The following is a 17,783-nucleotide window of genomic DNA, read 5'->3' as shown; positions in this document are numbered from 1 at the left end:
AAAAAATCTGATACTAGACACGAAAATAGTTCCTCTCATTATATCAACTGCGCCTCAATTACATCCAAGTATGACGTGGGAGTCTTCAAGAGTGGAGCGAACGTATGTTCTAAGCTAGCGAGAAACATCTTTTACCTAATCACTTAACATATGCGAGTAGGTTTTTTATATATTATTCTAAGACATCTGCAATTATAGACTTCTAATAGCGTTGCTTACCTTTAATCGATGGTGGAGACGCACGGAAAAATTTTTTTTACCCCGTCTATTTGTCCCCCCTTCTGTCATATCCACATCCCCTACCCACTGGCAATTGAAACCTATTTAACGAAGTAAAGAGTTGCTAGTTTGTTTTCTTCGAATCAAACATTTATTATGCAAATTGGCTTCTATAAATCAGAATAGAAGTTACCTAACGTGGTCTTTTTAAATAATTGACAAGTGAAACCTTCTTTCTATGTTAGTAGTCCAACGTATCCAGTGCAGTACACGGTATTTTTAAATATCAAATTATGCACGAACAAGGTTGGATGCCTTCAATAAATATTTAAAAGTTTGTCCTAGTTTAAGCTCTAGATGGATGTAACAAGACAAGCCTTACTAAGCCTAAATTATCAAACAACTTAAATATGAGTCGTTAGATAGGAGAAGCGTTTCTAAGGTCCGCAAAACTAACGTCCTGATTTTAAAATTGTTCGCTCAAATACTTTTTTTTTATAACGGGCTGTTACCCTCGACTCCGTTCGCGCGGTATTGAAAAAACCTAATTGATAGCCAGATGATTAGAGACTATGTTTTACATCTATGCCAAATTTCAGCGAGATCTATACAACCGTTCTCGAGATACCTTTAAACAAACATCCATCTAAACATAAGCATTTATAATATTATTATGAAGTTTGATGTTTTCAGAAGTCAGTAGTACATCGTTTAGCTTACAGTATTGGAAAGACTTCCGACTTTATTTCCTACTTACCACAGTTATCTTTCTCGTCTTCTATTATCACATAGGGGATTGTTTATAAGAAGCTATTGTGAAATAACACAATACTTATGATATGTTTTCTATTTTAACACTACAAATGCTACTGCCAGCAAAATCGTGATTTGTAACTAATGTGTTTTAGAAAAAGCAATTTAAGGAATACAATATCTTACCAGTATAATAAATGCGGATGTTTGGATGGATGGATGTTTTTTAGAATGTATCTCCAGAATGATTGAATGGATCTCGTTGAAATTTGTCATGTAGAACATTGTCTGGAAAAGCACGTAGACTGCTCTAGACTGCACGTGGATTGATAGGCGGGTGACAGCTTGTACTAAATAAATCAATAAAACCAGAAATGGATTAAATTAACTCGCTGAGCTACCACCAGTGCGTACTCGTTTTATTTTTAATTGACATTTTAATTCATTTGATTCAAATATCGCAATCAAAAAACAAGATCTGTATCAAAAGGGCAATCGAATAATTTTTGTAGTACGCTTCATAGAACATAAAATAATTTTCGGATCGATCCTAATGACCGACTATTGATTTCTACATATGAACTTAGGGATGTGACAAAATAGTTATTACTTTTGTGAAAAATCACACTATATCAAGTTTTAGTTTCTGCCTTATTTGCCAACCCTACTTACAGTTCCTCGTTTTATTTAAAGCCTTGGCGGCAACGATGAATCGAATACATCAAACGCATGCAACAGTTCTAACTCAATTCTCAGACACTCTTTGTTCCGTTGTGGTAAAGGAGCTTTAAAAAGTATTTCTTGTATATTTCTAAAACGAAATAAGAGTATCATTGTATTACAATCGAGAATCATTATTCAACAAATATTTTGAAGCAAACAAAACCTCGGAATGGCGTGCTTCAAAGTTACTAAATATTTGAAAGAAATCGGGAAGGTTAGTATGAGTTATTAGTTATTTGTATAGAAGAAGTAGTAACTTTCTTTCGCTTAGTGATCTCTGCATGACACGAACATACAGAATCTCAGTAAAAGAATGCGTTTTAGTCGACTTCAAAAAGAAGGAGGTTATGAATTCGTCTGTATTTTGTTTCAGAATGTTTTTTTTTGTTTCAGAACTTTTTTTGTTTCAGTATGTTTTTTTATGAAGTCGGCTTTCTTTTTTTCTTATTTTTTTTTTATTTATTTTGTTATTATAAGTTGGCAAACAAGTAAGCGGCTTCGAGAATTCGCCGATATAACAAAGCGACCGCTGTAACGGAAGACCTTGCCATATACACCCGCAATTGCAGATGGGTTGGCCTTCCTTTTATCGACGGAGGAGGGCACAGAAGAAGAATAATTATTCTTCTTCTGCGTCCCCTCCTCCGTCACATCCACTACAGAGACGAGTAACCGTCCGAAAGAGGACTAAAATTAAGCCCCCGGAACGTAGATTTATCAGACAAAACGCTATTTTCTGTGTAGTCGTATGAAACAGATGTTGTTGTTGCTGACATCTACAACGGTTAAAACCGTTTGCGATCTGTGGACGGAGATATGATCAGACTTTGGCTAACGGGACAACCTTTTTTCCTGTTATTTCCCACTGCCACTGCCCGCTTTCAATTAATCACAAGACTAGCAATGACAAGTAATAAATTCTAATTTCTAATTTGTCTTTTTTAAATCCTAGTTGCTTGATATAAAATCAACGGTGAGCCTGCACTGTCATAACGGCAGAATTTTAATAACGCCAACCCTTTCATTCTTAAATTTGAAAAAAATATAGATAAAAATTTCATTCGTTTACAAATGAGCGCCTGCGAAAAAACACGCCTAATATTATATAGCCGCATTTTTTGTTAGTGCGACAAGCATTGCTATTAAAAATGCTTAGATCTTGCAACACAAGAACACTAGCGCCGCTGGTAAACACATCGCAACAAACATTTTTATTTATTATAATAACACGAAATATAACAGAATATGACAAAAGCATAACTTTTTTTTAAGTTAGCACTAAAATGAGCTATTGATTGCGTCTTTCTTATGAGATTTTTCGTTTTCTATTTTATATTTGACAGTGACCGCATAATTTTACTTGCTGGCAATGTTTGAGTTTGACGTAATTTTAGTTCCCCGGGTTCGTCTCATGTTCATAGTGTAAAGTGATATAACTTCTACCGAATTATTTTTTTATTTAGTATTTTATTATTTAATATTACTGACGTAGAATGCTTCTTAAAAACTTGTAATCAGAATATACATAATTTCGTTTACAATTTTAAATATATGCAATTAATTTTAAAATTAAAATTTAGTCTCAACTTGCAAACCAATTTTGATCTTTTGATAAAATAAAAAAACATAAAATTGATGTTTTTGTTTTTTTAATTTTTTCCGTAAAAAATACATCTTATTATTTATTTTTTGGAACATTATATACACATATGAGATTCAAAAGACTTTGTAGTTTATTTTTCATAGAAGCAAGAAAAAAATTACCAAAGAAATGAACATAAAATCATAAAAATACAGGTCAATCAATTTATCATTTTCAACAGATATCTGATACAGAAATATTCTTATTTTAACAAAAAAAAATAAAAACGTAAAATAATATTTTTGTACTTACATCTGTTTGTCTGAGTTCCGTTTAGAAAACGTTATAACATATACACCGTTCAGCACGTTGTCATGTACGTCTATATAGCGTGCGTTTTAAGACAGCGGTTGCTATACCACACCATAGTTACTGGTAGTTTGCCTCAGTCGCTGTTTGCCGTTCGTTCATAAAGTCGTTTACTGGCTCTCAGCTGCATTGCCGCGTGTTGAAAACTCTACTTTCGCACGAATAAACTACTTTTTTGGAGTCAATTGTGACATATAATATATTTAAATTACGCTGTTTTACTCTAAAACCTTGTTCTCATAACGAATGCACGTATAGTTTAAGACGTTCAGTGAAATTTGTAAAAATAAATCTTGTTGAGTTATTATAAGCGGTTTCAAGTTGAACTGTAGTATTTGGCTCCAACACATAATAAATAAGAACTATGCAACATTGTGGATTTTGTTCAATGGTATCCGATTTCCTATGTCGAACTTTATGTGTTGGAAGCAGACGAGGTAGTAGTGACACCTACTACCGCGAGCTTGGGGACCAAGACACATTGGTAAACACATCTGTATATATTTTGTCTGTCAGCATCGGGCTTTGGTACTTTGCATGTGCTGTCCATTCATGTTAATGTTTTATATGTCGTGCAATGTCAGCCCGATACGTTTATGCCCTAACAACTAATTGGTTTATTTACGCTTTTTGCAAATTATTGCACATAGTAGCGTGCTAATCAGCTAGGCATGAATGGACGTCTAATTTAACGCAAATTAAACACTTATTTTTATTTATCTTAATGTTTTCTATTGACAATTTTATTTCTAAATTAAAACTATTTTTGTTTACGTTTTGTTTGCATTGAACAAGTGAAAGTTTGATTTCTCTTCACCTTGTCATTTCAAATTTTCTATTTATACAAACATGTTAGTAGATTTTGCAATGTGTGTGTTGGCATATATTTTTAGTTGTCATTTTTGTAATTATTTATAAACTTTTACAAAATATGTTATTGGACTTTTTATTTAAAACCTAAAATTTGAGTACTGTTAGGATAAAAAGTACATTGTCTTACACCTACTATTACTTTCTAATAAATAAAAAATATTCAACAAACCACCTTATTTATAAATTAATCATATTTTTATAACAAAACAAAAAAATATTTTACAATGGATGAGTATCTTGGAGAGACAATATTTAATTTATAATTATATTAAAAAGTTTTTATGCAATAATAAAATAAATATAATATCATACATTACATATATTCAATTAAAAATAAGTTAAAATTATTAAATGAAATTAGGAAACAAAAAAATACAAAATGCTTAATCAGTATAACACTCATATAAAAATCCATGAAAATGGATGCTATTATGAGATAATTACAATTTAATTATAATCCCAGTTAAAATATAAAAAAATGATATTTAATAAATTAAATTAATTTATAACATTTTAATATAAATCAATAATATTTTATCGGTTAATGATGTAAAAAAGACTCTCGGTATGAGCCTAAGCCAATATTCTATTACTAAATATATTATAAAAGACAATTTTTTTTATTATATTGACTTTTGATAAATATTAAAATATTATGAAATATTATTAAAATAAAAAAAACAATACCTTAAAATAAAGGTTTTAGTAACATCTCTAAACATAGTTACAGCGGAATCTAAAATTATATTTCATGTTTTCTTAAGATGTTTATTAATTCTATTATATATTGCATATAAAAATAAAAATAAATCAAATCATAATTAAATAATTATTAATTTAAATAATTTTTATTTATAAATACTTTTAATAAAAATATTTGGCTTAACATAATTTCACTATTTTGGTTATGTGTAGTATTTTAATGTATTTTATTCACAATTTTTTTTTATTATCTTTTATAATTTTAACCAAATATAAGCTTTTTTTTTATTAAATATAAGAAATTATGTATTTTGTTATAAGCTTTTATGTTTGTATTTAATTTGCATTCTTTAAACTGTTTTTGACTATTAGAGTCTTCATTTTGACTAGATGTAGTCTACAGATTCAAATATACTAAATAGATATTTAATCTGTAATTATACTATCTTAATCAATGACTTCAAAAAATTCAAAGATCTCACAAATATAAAAATTTCATCCCCTTAAAGAAAGTTAAAGGATGAAATGTTACTTATGGTATATGGAACAAATAACTTAAAAATTATTTAATAGGAGAATTTGTTAGAATATTGCTTGTGTAAAATTTATGCCTTCAACTATAATTATATTAAACGCAAAGTATGCCTTTTTAAAAGAAATTTCGCGAACGGTTGGACGTAATAGTTGTCACAGTTAAAGTTATTGTGGAGAAGTACGCAGCTATTAATTAAATCGAAAAAAAAATGTTTATGAATTATGGTTTTCGACCAATGGGCAATCACTAGTTTAAAACAAAGCGTTTGTAATACAAGGATGGACAAAAACAGGGCACTTAATATAGCAAATAGTTCATTTTAATCTTTCTCCATTACACTACTAATCTAATATGAAATGAATCAAAGATAACATTTGTAGCACACGAATTGGCGTTGTTTTTATGTGAAAAAATCGTATACGTATAATTATACTTATGTATCATATTAAATAGTACGCGCTAAGAAAACCACGAGCTCGCATAGTTTACACAAAATACAAACAAGATAACGCACAAACGAGTAACGTAGAAAAAAGAATGGAAACAATGACGTATAAACAAGAGTGTACGATTTGGCAGCACTCACGAGTGTACAGACATACTGGACCTACCTCAATCTACATTGTATATCTTACTCTTACTAATATTATAAATGCGAATGTTTAGACGGGTGGATGGATGTTCGTTTAAATGTATCTACGAAACGGCTCAATGGATTTTTTTAAATTCGTGCAGACGGAGTCGCGGACGACAGCTAGCCTTTGTATAATCAATGTCTCGTAACTCTGAAAAAAAAAAATTAAGTATTAAAAATGGCTATCAATGATGTAGCATTTTTAATGGCACGATATCTGACAACTTTTCAACAATAAGTCCAGTACTAATTGTCTATACGGCTATCATTTTGTCGCCGATGCTATCTGATAAATTGTGTAGGAAAATTAGCTTTTATTGACGCTATGTTTCCAGGGAGGTGGTCAATTATGTCAATTTTCATTATTGATTTGGTATACCTTGAGCATTCTAACCACGTTGTCCAACGAACCAAATTTACGTTGATGACGCTGATACCATTACTTTAACTGTTGTTTTCGACTAGTAACATTTGTATAGATGTCACTGCAGTGGGGGGTGAGAATGCAAAACGTGGTTTATACATAAGTGACCAATAACAAAGCTATGGACGCAGGACTAAAAATAAAAAGACAAAGGCTAGTCGTTTACCCCTTCCCCCTTTTTTACAAGTGATAAGCAAAGGATGAGGAGAGGAATTCGATTCGAGAAGGAAGGATTCTTTTTCTGAATATTTACGACTCAACTATTATTTTTTGCTTTTGCGTAGATGCCTTTTAAACGAGCAATGAACGACCACTCACTGACTCTAGTCCGTAGTTTTTTATTAGTTTACGAGTATCAATATTATTAGCGTATTAGTCAAACTATGAAAAAAGATTCAATTCAGACTACGATCTTAAAGTAATGGAATTATATTTGTTCAAAATAATTTTTAATTATTAAAAACAATTTAATAATTATTATTATTGCGATATTTTTTGTACATTCTTGTTATTGTTCATTATTATCTATAAAAGAGCAAGTTGCGACGCCATGAGACTGGCGAGACATTAAAAATGGATAATAAATCAAGTGAGTAATAAAAACTTGAATAATTAAAGGTAATAATATACGTAATATATTTATATTAACTAACTTGTCTCACAAATAGGTAAACTGTTTAAAGATACTTCCTTATCTCTTTTAAAAAGTTTTTTATATAAAACTGGTGAATGTTAACCTTTTGGTAAAATCTAGCAATATCGTCTTTTTTGCAACTAGAATCTTCCACCAATAAAGGAATAAAAAGCCACGGGATATATTATAAAATAAAATAATCTTTTCACAAAACAAAATAGAAATTCTACACACTCCCCATTTGTTATTTATGATACACTAGCTGTAGCACGCAATTTCGTCCTCGCGGAATTAAAAAAAAAACATCATTCTATATGCCAAATTTTATCGAGATCCGTTCAGCCGTTCCGAAGCTATCTTCAAACAAATCCTTCCATCTATATAAACAATTGCATTTATAATATTAAAAAATCGGTATGTCTACAAATTGTTAACGAAAAGAAAAATCTTCACCCGCATTTAAATAAGCAAAACTAAAAACACAAAAGTATTACGATGTGTGAATAATTGCTGAAATGCATTATTTCCCGATATGCTTGAACGTTGAAACAACAAATTTAGTTATTGAAAACTTGTCAGCCAGTAATTTAAATCACTTCTCTAAAAACAACATAGAAATCTAAACTATTGTGGAGTTTTTAATCTTTACTTTGATTGCCAATTAATGAACTAGATTCTCTTTTTGCTCAAATTGTATTTAGCTTTAGAATTTTTTGTTAAATGTTAAAAAATATATAAGTTTAGAATTTATGGTATAAAATAATATATTAATAAGTAATTTGACATTGAATACATTATTTATTTACTTGTTGGATATGTATATAGGTACAAATCGTGTAAAAAAATCATATTACTAAATATCAGAATTGTCTTGGTAAAGTCACGTATAACTCGTTTTATACAAAAAGTTTAGAGATATATATTCATAAAGAAAAATAATCTAAAAAGTCAAAACAGCAAAGTGCAAAAAATTTTAGGTTTGGACTTTTTTGGACAAATACTCACAGTCGTCATCAAAACACAAAAATAAATTATTAAGAAATTAAGATTGTTCTAAATAAAAACATCATGTTTTAAATTCCATTTAAAATATAACGTTGGAATTATTGTAATAATTTTTTTCTAAATAAAAATAATTAATTCTTTGCTGATTTCACTGCACAAAAAATACATGTCGAAACTGTACAAAATTATATTTGGTTTTTGTAAACCACTGAACGCGCTTTTATTTGTTTTAACCCTCATCACATTTGGATTGTAAAACTTCGAAGGCTAAAGCGATTGCTACTTACCCCATTTTACCTAAAATGTACAGTAAATTCTACAATTTACAGTTGGTTTCTGAGACCAAAAGCTCCATATAAAACATATTGTCATCTGTGTCATTATTTTTGACAAAAAAGATATAACTATATGTTTCAGACGGGGATTTTGGTCTCAGAAACCTACAGTTAATATGACAATTGTACATTGCTTTTGCTGTTGAATGAGTAGGTCAGCGAACGGGAAAGCCCGTGACCTTATTGAATACCAATGTCACGCAAGGGTATTTGTATGTAAATTTTTGTTTAATTTTATATGAATTTACCTAAGTTAGATTAGTATCTTTTTATAGAAGATAACGATTAAATGGCTCCCGTAATGTTGCTCGTAGTTTATCAATAATATATAAACAGGGCGCTGATCTGTTGTTTAATTTAAAAAATGGGAGACAATTGATATTAAAACATCTAATAACATGGAATTAAGCCTTTACGCTTGTCTTCTGCGATGTCAGCCAGACATATATTCGTGCAATATATTTCTCATTCTTATTTTAGGTTAGTACATATTTTATTCCGATAATATAGTCGACCGTTCTATCCAATCACTTAATAATTATCAAATTCTTGACTATTGCGGATGTTTGTAGTTGTTTGTTAGATCATGTATTAAGTGACCCGCTTGCTTTTCGAGACGTCGACGTAGGATTCGCTTTCTATTTTCTTTGTAAATTGGACACATATTTTATCAACATAAAGTATCTATGCTGTCATAAATATCCACACATATAACATTTACCTTCTTTTTTAAACCCTTAGAGGTTAAATTTGAATGAAAATCTTAATTTATTTGTGCTGAAAAGCGTTTAGACCTTTGGACCGTTATACAATACTAGCTGTCGACCGCCACTCCGTCCACGCAGAATTAAAAAAACCTTGATTAGTACCCTATGTTTTCTTATAGACTATACTCTGTTTATACCAAATTTCAGCAAGATCTGACTAGGAGATACGTAATACGATCATCAATCCATCTAAACTTACGCATTTATTATATTAGTAAGATATATTTTGTAAACCATGTGCTATCACAAGCCTGAGGCTTACTAGAAGTTGTAACGTAGTAAATATAATAATAAAAAAAAAACTATTATTGTACATTGCGTATATTAATGATATACGTTATCTATCTTGTGAACGCCTCATTCAAGTGAAGTGTTCGTAATGAAATTAGTTTGTAGACAAACGTGGGCGTTGCGAGACGGTCCGATGGTAACGCCGCGCCAACCGCGAATTTGTTTTGCTATATTTCGATGTCCGATAACAGCGGTCGCTTCCCAATAATTGCAGTTCTCAAGTTACAACATTTGGCACGGGATCAATCGTTCTATATTTTGATGTTAATTTATTACATGTGTAATGTAGATTTTGAATATTTTTAATATAAGCCGATAAGTTAGATCATATGTTCAGTTAAATAAGATTTAATTATAAATTAATTACCTTATTTATAAATAATCTATTAGAAACTGAGGTAAAACATAGTCAGTGGCACGCAATTGATTAGTCGTACTTTGCACACTTGAGTTTAAAAGCAATCATATTAGTTATTCACGAGATTCCGGAGCTCGGCGGTTAACTTTGTGGACAGTGGATGCATTCGGCGCATATGAAACCGGTTTATTTGCAAATGGCCAAATACGATTCATTATTAACACGACGAAAGAATTAATTGTCCATAAATATTATAGATTCTTCTGGAATGTAAGTACTGTATTAATTCATCATATTATACTATCAGGTCCAAGTTTGATTCCTAGCACACATATTTGTTTGTATCATAATTATATTCATATCTTATTAATATTATAAATGCGAATGTTTGGACGCTTGGTATTGCGCACCGTCAGAACGGCTCGGCGGACGTCGCTGAAATTCTATATAGATGTAGATCATAGTCTGGAAAAACACATGATTTACTAATTTAGCATTTTCTTAATTCTGTCCGGACTTATTCGCGGGCAAAACCTAGTATAATACCAATATAAAAACACTAAATGTTCACGTGGGGTAGGCATCATTCGCATATTAATTCGATAATACCGCAAATGTTTAATAAATCGTATTTAAATCTAGCACAGATAGAACACAGTCTTGAGTAATATATGAGATACTTTTCGTCCTTTATTTTAGGCGAAATCTCGAGCTAAAAACAGCACGATTGAGACAAGATCGTCTTACGGATTTTTAGTTTGTTAAAAACGATACAGTCCTTATAATCATCATTGTTTCGTAAGCGCACTGTTTAAAAGGAGAGGGGAGAGACATTGTATAGTCGCGGGTCGGCGGCGGTCCGTCTCTAGCTCACTTAAGACTCAATAAATCCACGGGACCGCGTTATGAACGATTACCGTATCAATAAATTAGATGAGCATTTTGTGACAGAGAATCAAAAATACGGGTCGCATTTTGTAAGTGTTTAATTGCTTTTTTTTGGAGGACTTATATTCGTCAACTCAAAATTTTAGCAATATTAGATGGCCGCTTACTCGTGTACCACCTTTTACTATAAAAAAAATTTTACACGTGACTTTAGTTCGCACTGATTTTAGGAGTATTGTGCCAAAATATCGGACCAAGGCTATCATCTCAAAGCCCAATTACAAGTCGTAACTATTGAGTCGATTACGACTTTTAAAGCTTTGATAATCGTTTCGATTTTGACTGATGCTAATTTTGACGTTATTGCCGACGACCAATATGCTAATCTTAATTTTATGGCATTGTATGCTTAACCATTTCATTTACAATATGAAGTGAAAAGGCCAGACTTACGTCATATCTACGTAGAATTTTATCAAAATTCATCTTCCAACAGTCTCGAGTAGGGAATGAAAATTTATGTGGAAAAATTCTATACTTTCCACAGAATTACTTTAAAGTTGATACAGATGTTTTGAGAATTCATTTTCAACGCGGACGAATTCGGGCGCTATCTAGTATTCTGTAAATCGCAACGTTTTTTTCAAGCTAATACATAATATTCGTTGACAATTCCTGTTACAAGATTAATATGAACTCGCGATTCCTTCCGGGACTGAATACATAATAAATGCTAACATAACGGAATGCGCGAACAGATTGAAAGTGTGGATATTTTAAATAAAAATGCATTGGGGTGGTGGGGCTATTGACATTTGTAAAAAGCTTTAAATGTCGTTTACACTTGTATCTATTTCGTTCCTTCTTTCTATTTTTCCTTGTGGAAATTAATGTTTGAAGAACGTTGAAGATGTAGTGGTACAATGAACATATTCATTGGCTTATTAGAATTTGATAATAACGACGGTGTATTCTACATTTTTTTTATGAACTAAACTTAAAAAGTATGCACGTGTTCTACATTGAATCCGGTTATTTTTGTCAACCCCGGTTGCTTATGTCCGTATTTTTAAAACATTGTTATTTGTTAATATTGTACACTTATTAATAATTGTAGTGTATGTTGTCCTAGAAAGACTTCAGACAATGCTAATTAGTAGATGTCCCGATGTTTTTATTTAAATTATAAGGTGAAAAATGAGCAAGCGGCGAACTGAATTCGCCGAAATTGCGGAGGCACCGTTGCCCATAGATATCTGCAATTGCGTTTACGTTGATTACCTTTAATCCACGGAGAAGAGAGGCGCAGAAAGATAATATTTCCCCTCCCCAGTGCCCTTGCCATCATTTTATTATAAAAATAGGGTAGGAAGGGAAATACTACCACAATTAGGTCTCCGGATGTGGAAATAGAAAGCGAGATGTGCCAGGAGCGCGCCAAATGAATGTCCAAGCTCGCTTCCCATCGCTATGGGTTACGGGCTTGAGATGATATCTTGCTACTGATAATATTTTCAACAAAATGTACAAAAGGTGTGTAAATGAAGGTTTAAACTATTTTTTTTTGTTGCAGAGAATCGATGATAACAAGTCCTCTACCTCGTCCTCCTTTTCTAACGATGTTGAAGAAATAAGTAAGTATTCTTTATTTTTACTTAACATTCTTGTAAATGCGTTGAGATCGTTAGAAAAAAGCTCAGATTAAATATCTATAAATAAATCATGGCAGAAGAAATAGGTTTATCTTTAAATAAGAAAAACTTGTGCTTTGAACTAAACACGGTTTTTATTACTGAAATTTTACATTACTTTCGTATGGCCTCGAAATATGTATAACATAATAAAAATTGGAGGGTATGTAACATCTCACAAAAAAGTCATGTTTCGTACACATGACGTTTTAACGTTGTTGATAGCGAAAAACCTACCTCATTTGTTTCCGGTAAGCTCCGGAACGTGTGGACCGATTTTGACAGGACTTTGACGTGAAGATAGCTGAAGCACGAGTGAATATTAAAGGCTATTTTTTATTTCTCCGCTGACGAAAACGCGACGGCTAGTTTTATATAAGAATGAGAGAATATTTTTGTATGGTATGAAAACGAATTTTTCTTTGTCTCAGTTTTCTCAAAGAGAACAAAAAGGATGGCAATATGTTTTTATAAGTATACTGCATTGGAGTTCTAAGTAAGCTTTTTTGTGTCGCACAAACAGTAAAATTATAAGCAAAGTAATAGAAATGTTTATTAACACATACATTTCAATTTCATTCATTAGTTATTAATATGTAGCAAGTCAAAGAGCTGAAGAACATGCTTTTATTTTATTTATTAAGAAATTATTAATGTAATGAAAATGTGTATTAAATAACGAGTCGGTAACTTTTGTTGCTTCACTTTGTCCCACAGGATTAAGAATATTGTATTAGATTTTTTAATTACGAATATTATAATTATAGTAACAGAAATAATAAAATGAAAGTATGCTAGAAAACATAGTTTTTCGTTTTTTCTCCGGCGCACGTAAGCTCCCCCCCCCACCCACTCTTGATTGGTCGCCGTCTTGACCGGCCTAGCTGGGCATCGAACACCGTTCCCATACTCTGACTGTAAAACACACCCCCGACTACAGAACCAATGTGTATATTTTGTATGCATCGACTTTTACACCATATATACGTATAGTTGCTACGGTCGCATAGGGCTTGCTTCCCGATACCGTGATGAACGCTTTGCCCGAACAGTTCTACTCAGGCAGCCAACGGGTTCGGTCGTGCTACCCTGGCTTCACTACTATTCACTAGAAATCGGAATCCTGTAAATTTTCTTTAAGTCATAATTGGCTTTAAAAAAAATTTAAATTTAAAAAAAAAAATTTCGAAATAAAAAAAAAGTTTTTTAATTTCCAAAATGTTATCCAAGCTGTCGCAGAAGGGTAAGTAGTAACAGTGTAACAAAAAATACGGAGTTTTTTTAGTTTCTTACGAAATAAAACGGGGATTCGAATCTGAGACACTAGAAAAGCGATTAAAGTTTCTGCGGTTTATTCTCTTGAGTTTACATTTTACCTGTAAGCATTATTTAAGAGAATATGTAGTAAATAATAAAATGCTTACCTATTTTATGCAATAAATATTTTTTAAAGTTACACCCTCGTAAGTGGGTCACAGGATGTTAGTGTTCAAAGCCTCCCGGCCGGGCAACTGTTGCGTTGAAACAAGTGCTTTACAGTCACTGGTTGAGCATATAAAACTGTTCTGCATACTGTGCATCGAAATTTAATTAACATCATTTGAATACACGTTCATATAAAAGGATTTTTCGAGTCTCGTTATTTTATCGGTGGCAAAAATGAATTTTAAAAGATCAATTTACATTTAAAAAATTCCACAAATTATGACAGCTTGGCAGCCTTTTGTTATTATTTCTTTTCTTCATTCACTGATTTTATTTTCTCTTATTTGTAAAGCCAACTAATATAAGATTAATCTTCATCTGTAGATGTACTTTTTTGTTTGTTCATTTATATGTCCCAAATGGATATGTCTAGTTTTATTATAGTAGAACGAGTGAACATTGCCCACAGCAAATATTCTATTTATTGGCAACTATTCAATTAATAAGATTTTTAAAATTAATTAACATTTATTTTTTAGTTGCAGCGATTCGTTATTTAAAAATTATCAAAGTAAACTTTTGTGCGCTAACGATAGGTTCCGAGTTTTTTTCGGATGTACAATTTGTAAGCAATTTTAAATTTTTTTATAAAATAATTACACTTATTCTACTTTTAAATTTTATTTGGCGTTATTGGCCACAACAAAGAACTGAGGTCTTTGTTTAAGCGGTCTGGTATCACCGGGGAAATAGCAATATAATAGTGTAAATAACGAATTAGAAACGAAAAATGAATTTCTAGCGTTGAATGAAGTGACCGGAAATTTAGATCCCCAGATACATAAAGGAAGACAAACTGTTCTATATTTGTACTAGTTTTTGGCGTTGTTTTTGTATACCTGTCGTTAGTTAACCGCATGTTTGAACTGACAATACGCCCTTAAAAGAATTTATCTAAACTTTGTTATTTGGAATGAGAGGGAGAGAAAGTTTAACTGTTTTTTTTTAAGATTTTCAATGACAATAAAAATAAAATATTATAAATGCGAAAGTTTGGATGAATTTTTCGTAGAAGGTATCTCCGAAACGGACGGACTGATCTTGATGAAATTTGACACAAATGTAAAACATATCCTAAAAGAATAGAGGCTACTACTTAAGTTTTTGATCACTACTAAAAGTTGTATTTTTTTATAAATTTTCGAAATTTGAAAAAACATATTATTATTTATTATTTACATTTTTTTAATTATAGACATCTTTGCCAGTTATCGCAATTATTAATTGTGTTATTATACATTTCAGTAAATTATAGGTACTAGGAAATTACTGTTTAAATTATAATTTAATTGTACGCAAGTATTTACAGTATGCACATATTTGTAACAGCCGATTGAACAGAACATTGAACTGAGCCTATGAAATAGCCCATAGTTCTGAAATTAAATACATCGAATCGAGTATAGCTAAAATTATTTTTCATTCACTCCGACGCCGTTGATTACTGATTATCTTATAAATATTTATGCGCTATTCGTTTTATGTTCTTTATCGTACTTTAACTACGTATTTTGCAATTGTGTATGATTTATAATTTTTTTATTTGTTACGGCTTTAATAACTCAAATCATTATTTTTAAACAAGAATATTTGTGCCAAAAAGTAATAATACAGGGTGTAGAAATTTAAAAAAATTAAGTAACTGTTTTTGGTACTAAGACATATTTAAACTGATATAAAAACGGCTAAACACTCACGTATATTCGTCCGGTGGCGGCACCGACTAGTGAAGGGTCCCTGATGGGCTCGAAACTAGTCGGTGCCGCCACCGGACGAATATACGTGAGTGTTTAGCCGTTTTTATATCAATTTAGTATAATGTCTCACGAAAGTTTGAATAATTTAATAACACATATTTTTCTGTTTTCTTATGTAGGAATTGATTTTCTTATATTATTCTTATTCTTTCTTTTATTATATAATAACTGCTAGTTGAGTGAAATATATCAATTTAAACGCGATGTATCGTTCATAGCGGTCATTACACAGACTTGAGTGCATGAGGGCAATCATGATCGAATTATTCTAACCCTATCCCAACTCTCAGAGATATTCCGACGTTAGGTTACGTATATTATATGAAAATCGTATATAATATACTTATATGAAAATCGAAACTTATTTTATTGCGCTTTATCAACTAATCCTTATAAATGTGAATGTATGAATGGATAGATGGATGATTGTTTGTTTGATAGTGTCGTCAGAACGTCTACATGGATCTCGATGAAATTTGGCATGGATGTAGAACATAGTCTGAAAAAACATGTAGACTACTAATTACCTTTGCTTTTAATTCTGCGCCAACGGCAGTCGCGGGCGACATCTATTGCTGGTATATGCAGATATACACACACTGCCGTACTCAGACTGCTTGATTGGTCACTAAGGGATGTACTACTGTAAAGCATAGACATTAATCTTCTAATTTAGAAGAGTTAGTAGAAAAAAAAATATTTTAATACTTTTACTTTGATTGTGAACTTCGACGTCATTCATGTACCTGCGTCATAATTTAATTTCTAAATTCTCAGAAGTAAAGGTTAAGTTTAAGTCGACTGACATTCCTGTCATCGTTTTTGAAGTACAACGATATTCCATATAAAATTAAACGTAATTGTAATTTAAAATATCAAAGTCAGATTGTGAAGTTAATTGAGCTAGAGGAAGGGGGGGAACGTTAAGAATTCATAATCAATCTCTAGACTATGCTATTTTAGAAATTACATTTAAACAATTAATATAAAGAATATATATATATATATATACTTTTTAAGTTAGTATTGAATTAAAATTATAATATTTTATTATAAAATTACAAAAATAATATACTTGCAGACAAAAATACATTCTCATTATGCAAAAATTCAAATATCTCTGAAAATAGTAGCTTGATAAATAAAAAAAAACAAAATGTTTTATTATTATGATATAAAACTAAATGCAATTGTTTAATTAAAACCGGTTAAGTAATATTTATTTTATTCTGTTTCTTATATTACTGAATTATTTCGTTGATTGTTACTGTTTATTGTAGTTTTGTTTTTGTTCTAGTATTATTTATATATTATTTGAAAATGTACAAAAAATGTTACTGTTAAATCATGAACGCTGCCTGTTTCTAAATTACCTAGACAAGTTGCAAAGATTTCATTAATATAATGACGTACTAATTGTCGATACGTTATAATGTCTTCGAAACGCGACGTGACAGCGTTGTCACTACGCGCCATCATTCTGCATCTTGCTGCGCATGCGTCGCTAAAAAGCGATGCGAATTTAACAAGAAACAGACATTTGAATTTTGGCCTATAACTTTATGTGGCCCGTTGACACAGCACTGTTATTGTGTTCTGTCAGAAAACATATAAAACCTAGAAAAAAATGACAAGCGAACGTCATTCCTTTTAGAACAAGTTTTATACATACAGGCGGGGCGCGCATATACTTTATTTTAACTTTGCCTAACAGGCCAGATAACTTTGATAATTAAATTAAAATTCCTTAATCTATAC

At 31.1% G+C, this 17,783-nt stretch overlaps 1 protein-coding gene across 3 annotated transcripts in view; it reads left to right on the top strand.

Annotated features, from left to right (window-relative positions):
• The first annotated feature begins 3,728 nt into the window (after window positions 1-3,728).
• The window catches only part of LOC106113912 (calcium/calmodulin-dependent 3',5'-cyclic nucleotide phosphodiesterase 1C), an 82,120-nt gene continuing 68,065 nt past the window's right edge, over window positions 3,729-17,783 (top strand). For 2 of the 3 annotated variants that reach the window (XM_013306972.1, XM_013306971.1), the window contains exons 1-2: window positions 3,729-4,130; window positions 12,666-12,726. In XM_013306972.1, coding sequence (XP_013162426.1) covers window positions 4,011-4,130; window positions 12,666-12,726 — 181 coding nt within the window. In that variant the 5' untranslated portion in view covers window positions 3,729-4,010. Of the gene's footprint in view, window positions 4,131-10,378; window positions 10,475-12,665; window positions 12,727-17,783 lie in introns of those variants that run through there. The other variant, XM_013306973.1, reaches the window with a different exon arrangement.

This window comes from Papilio xuthus, unplaced genomic scaffold (assembly GCF_000836235.2).
Source record: "Papilio xuthus unplaced genomic scaffold, Pxut_1.1 DF828177.1, whole genome shotgun sequence".
Classification (NCBI taxonomy): Eukaryota; Metazoa; Arthropoda; class Insecta; order Lepidoptera; family Papilionidae; genus Papilio; species Papilio xuthus.
This window is presented reverse-complemented; position numbering and strand designations above follow the sequence as displayed.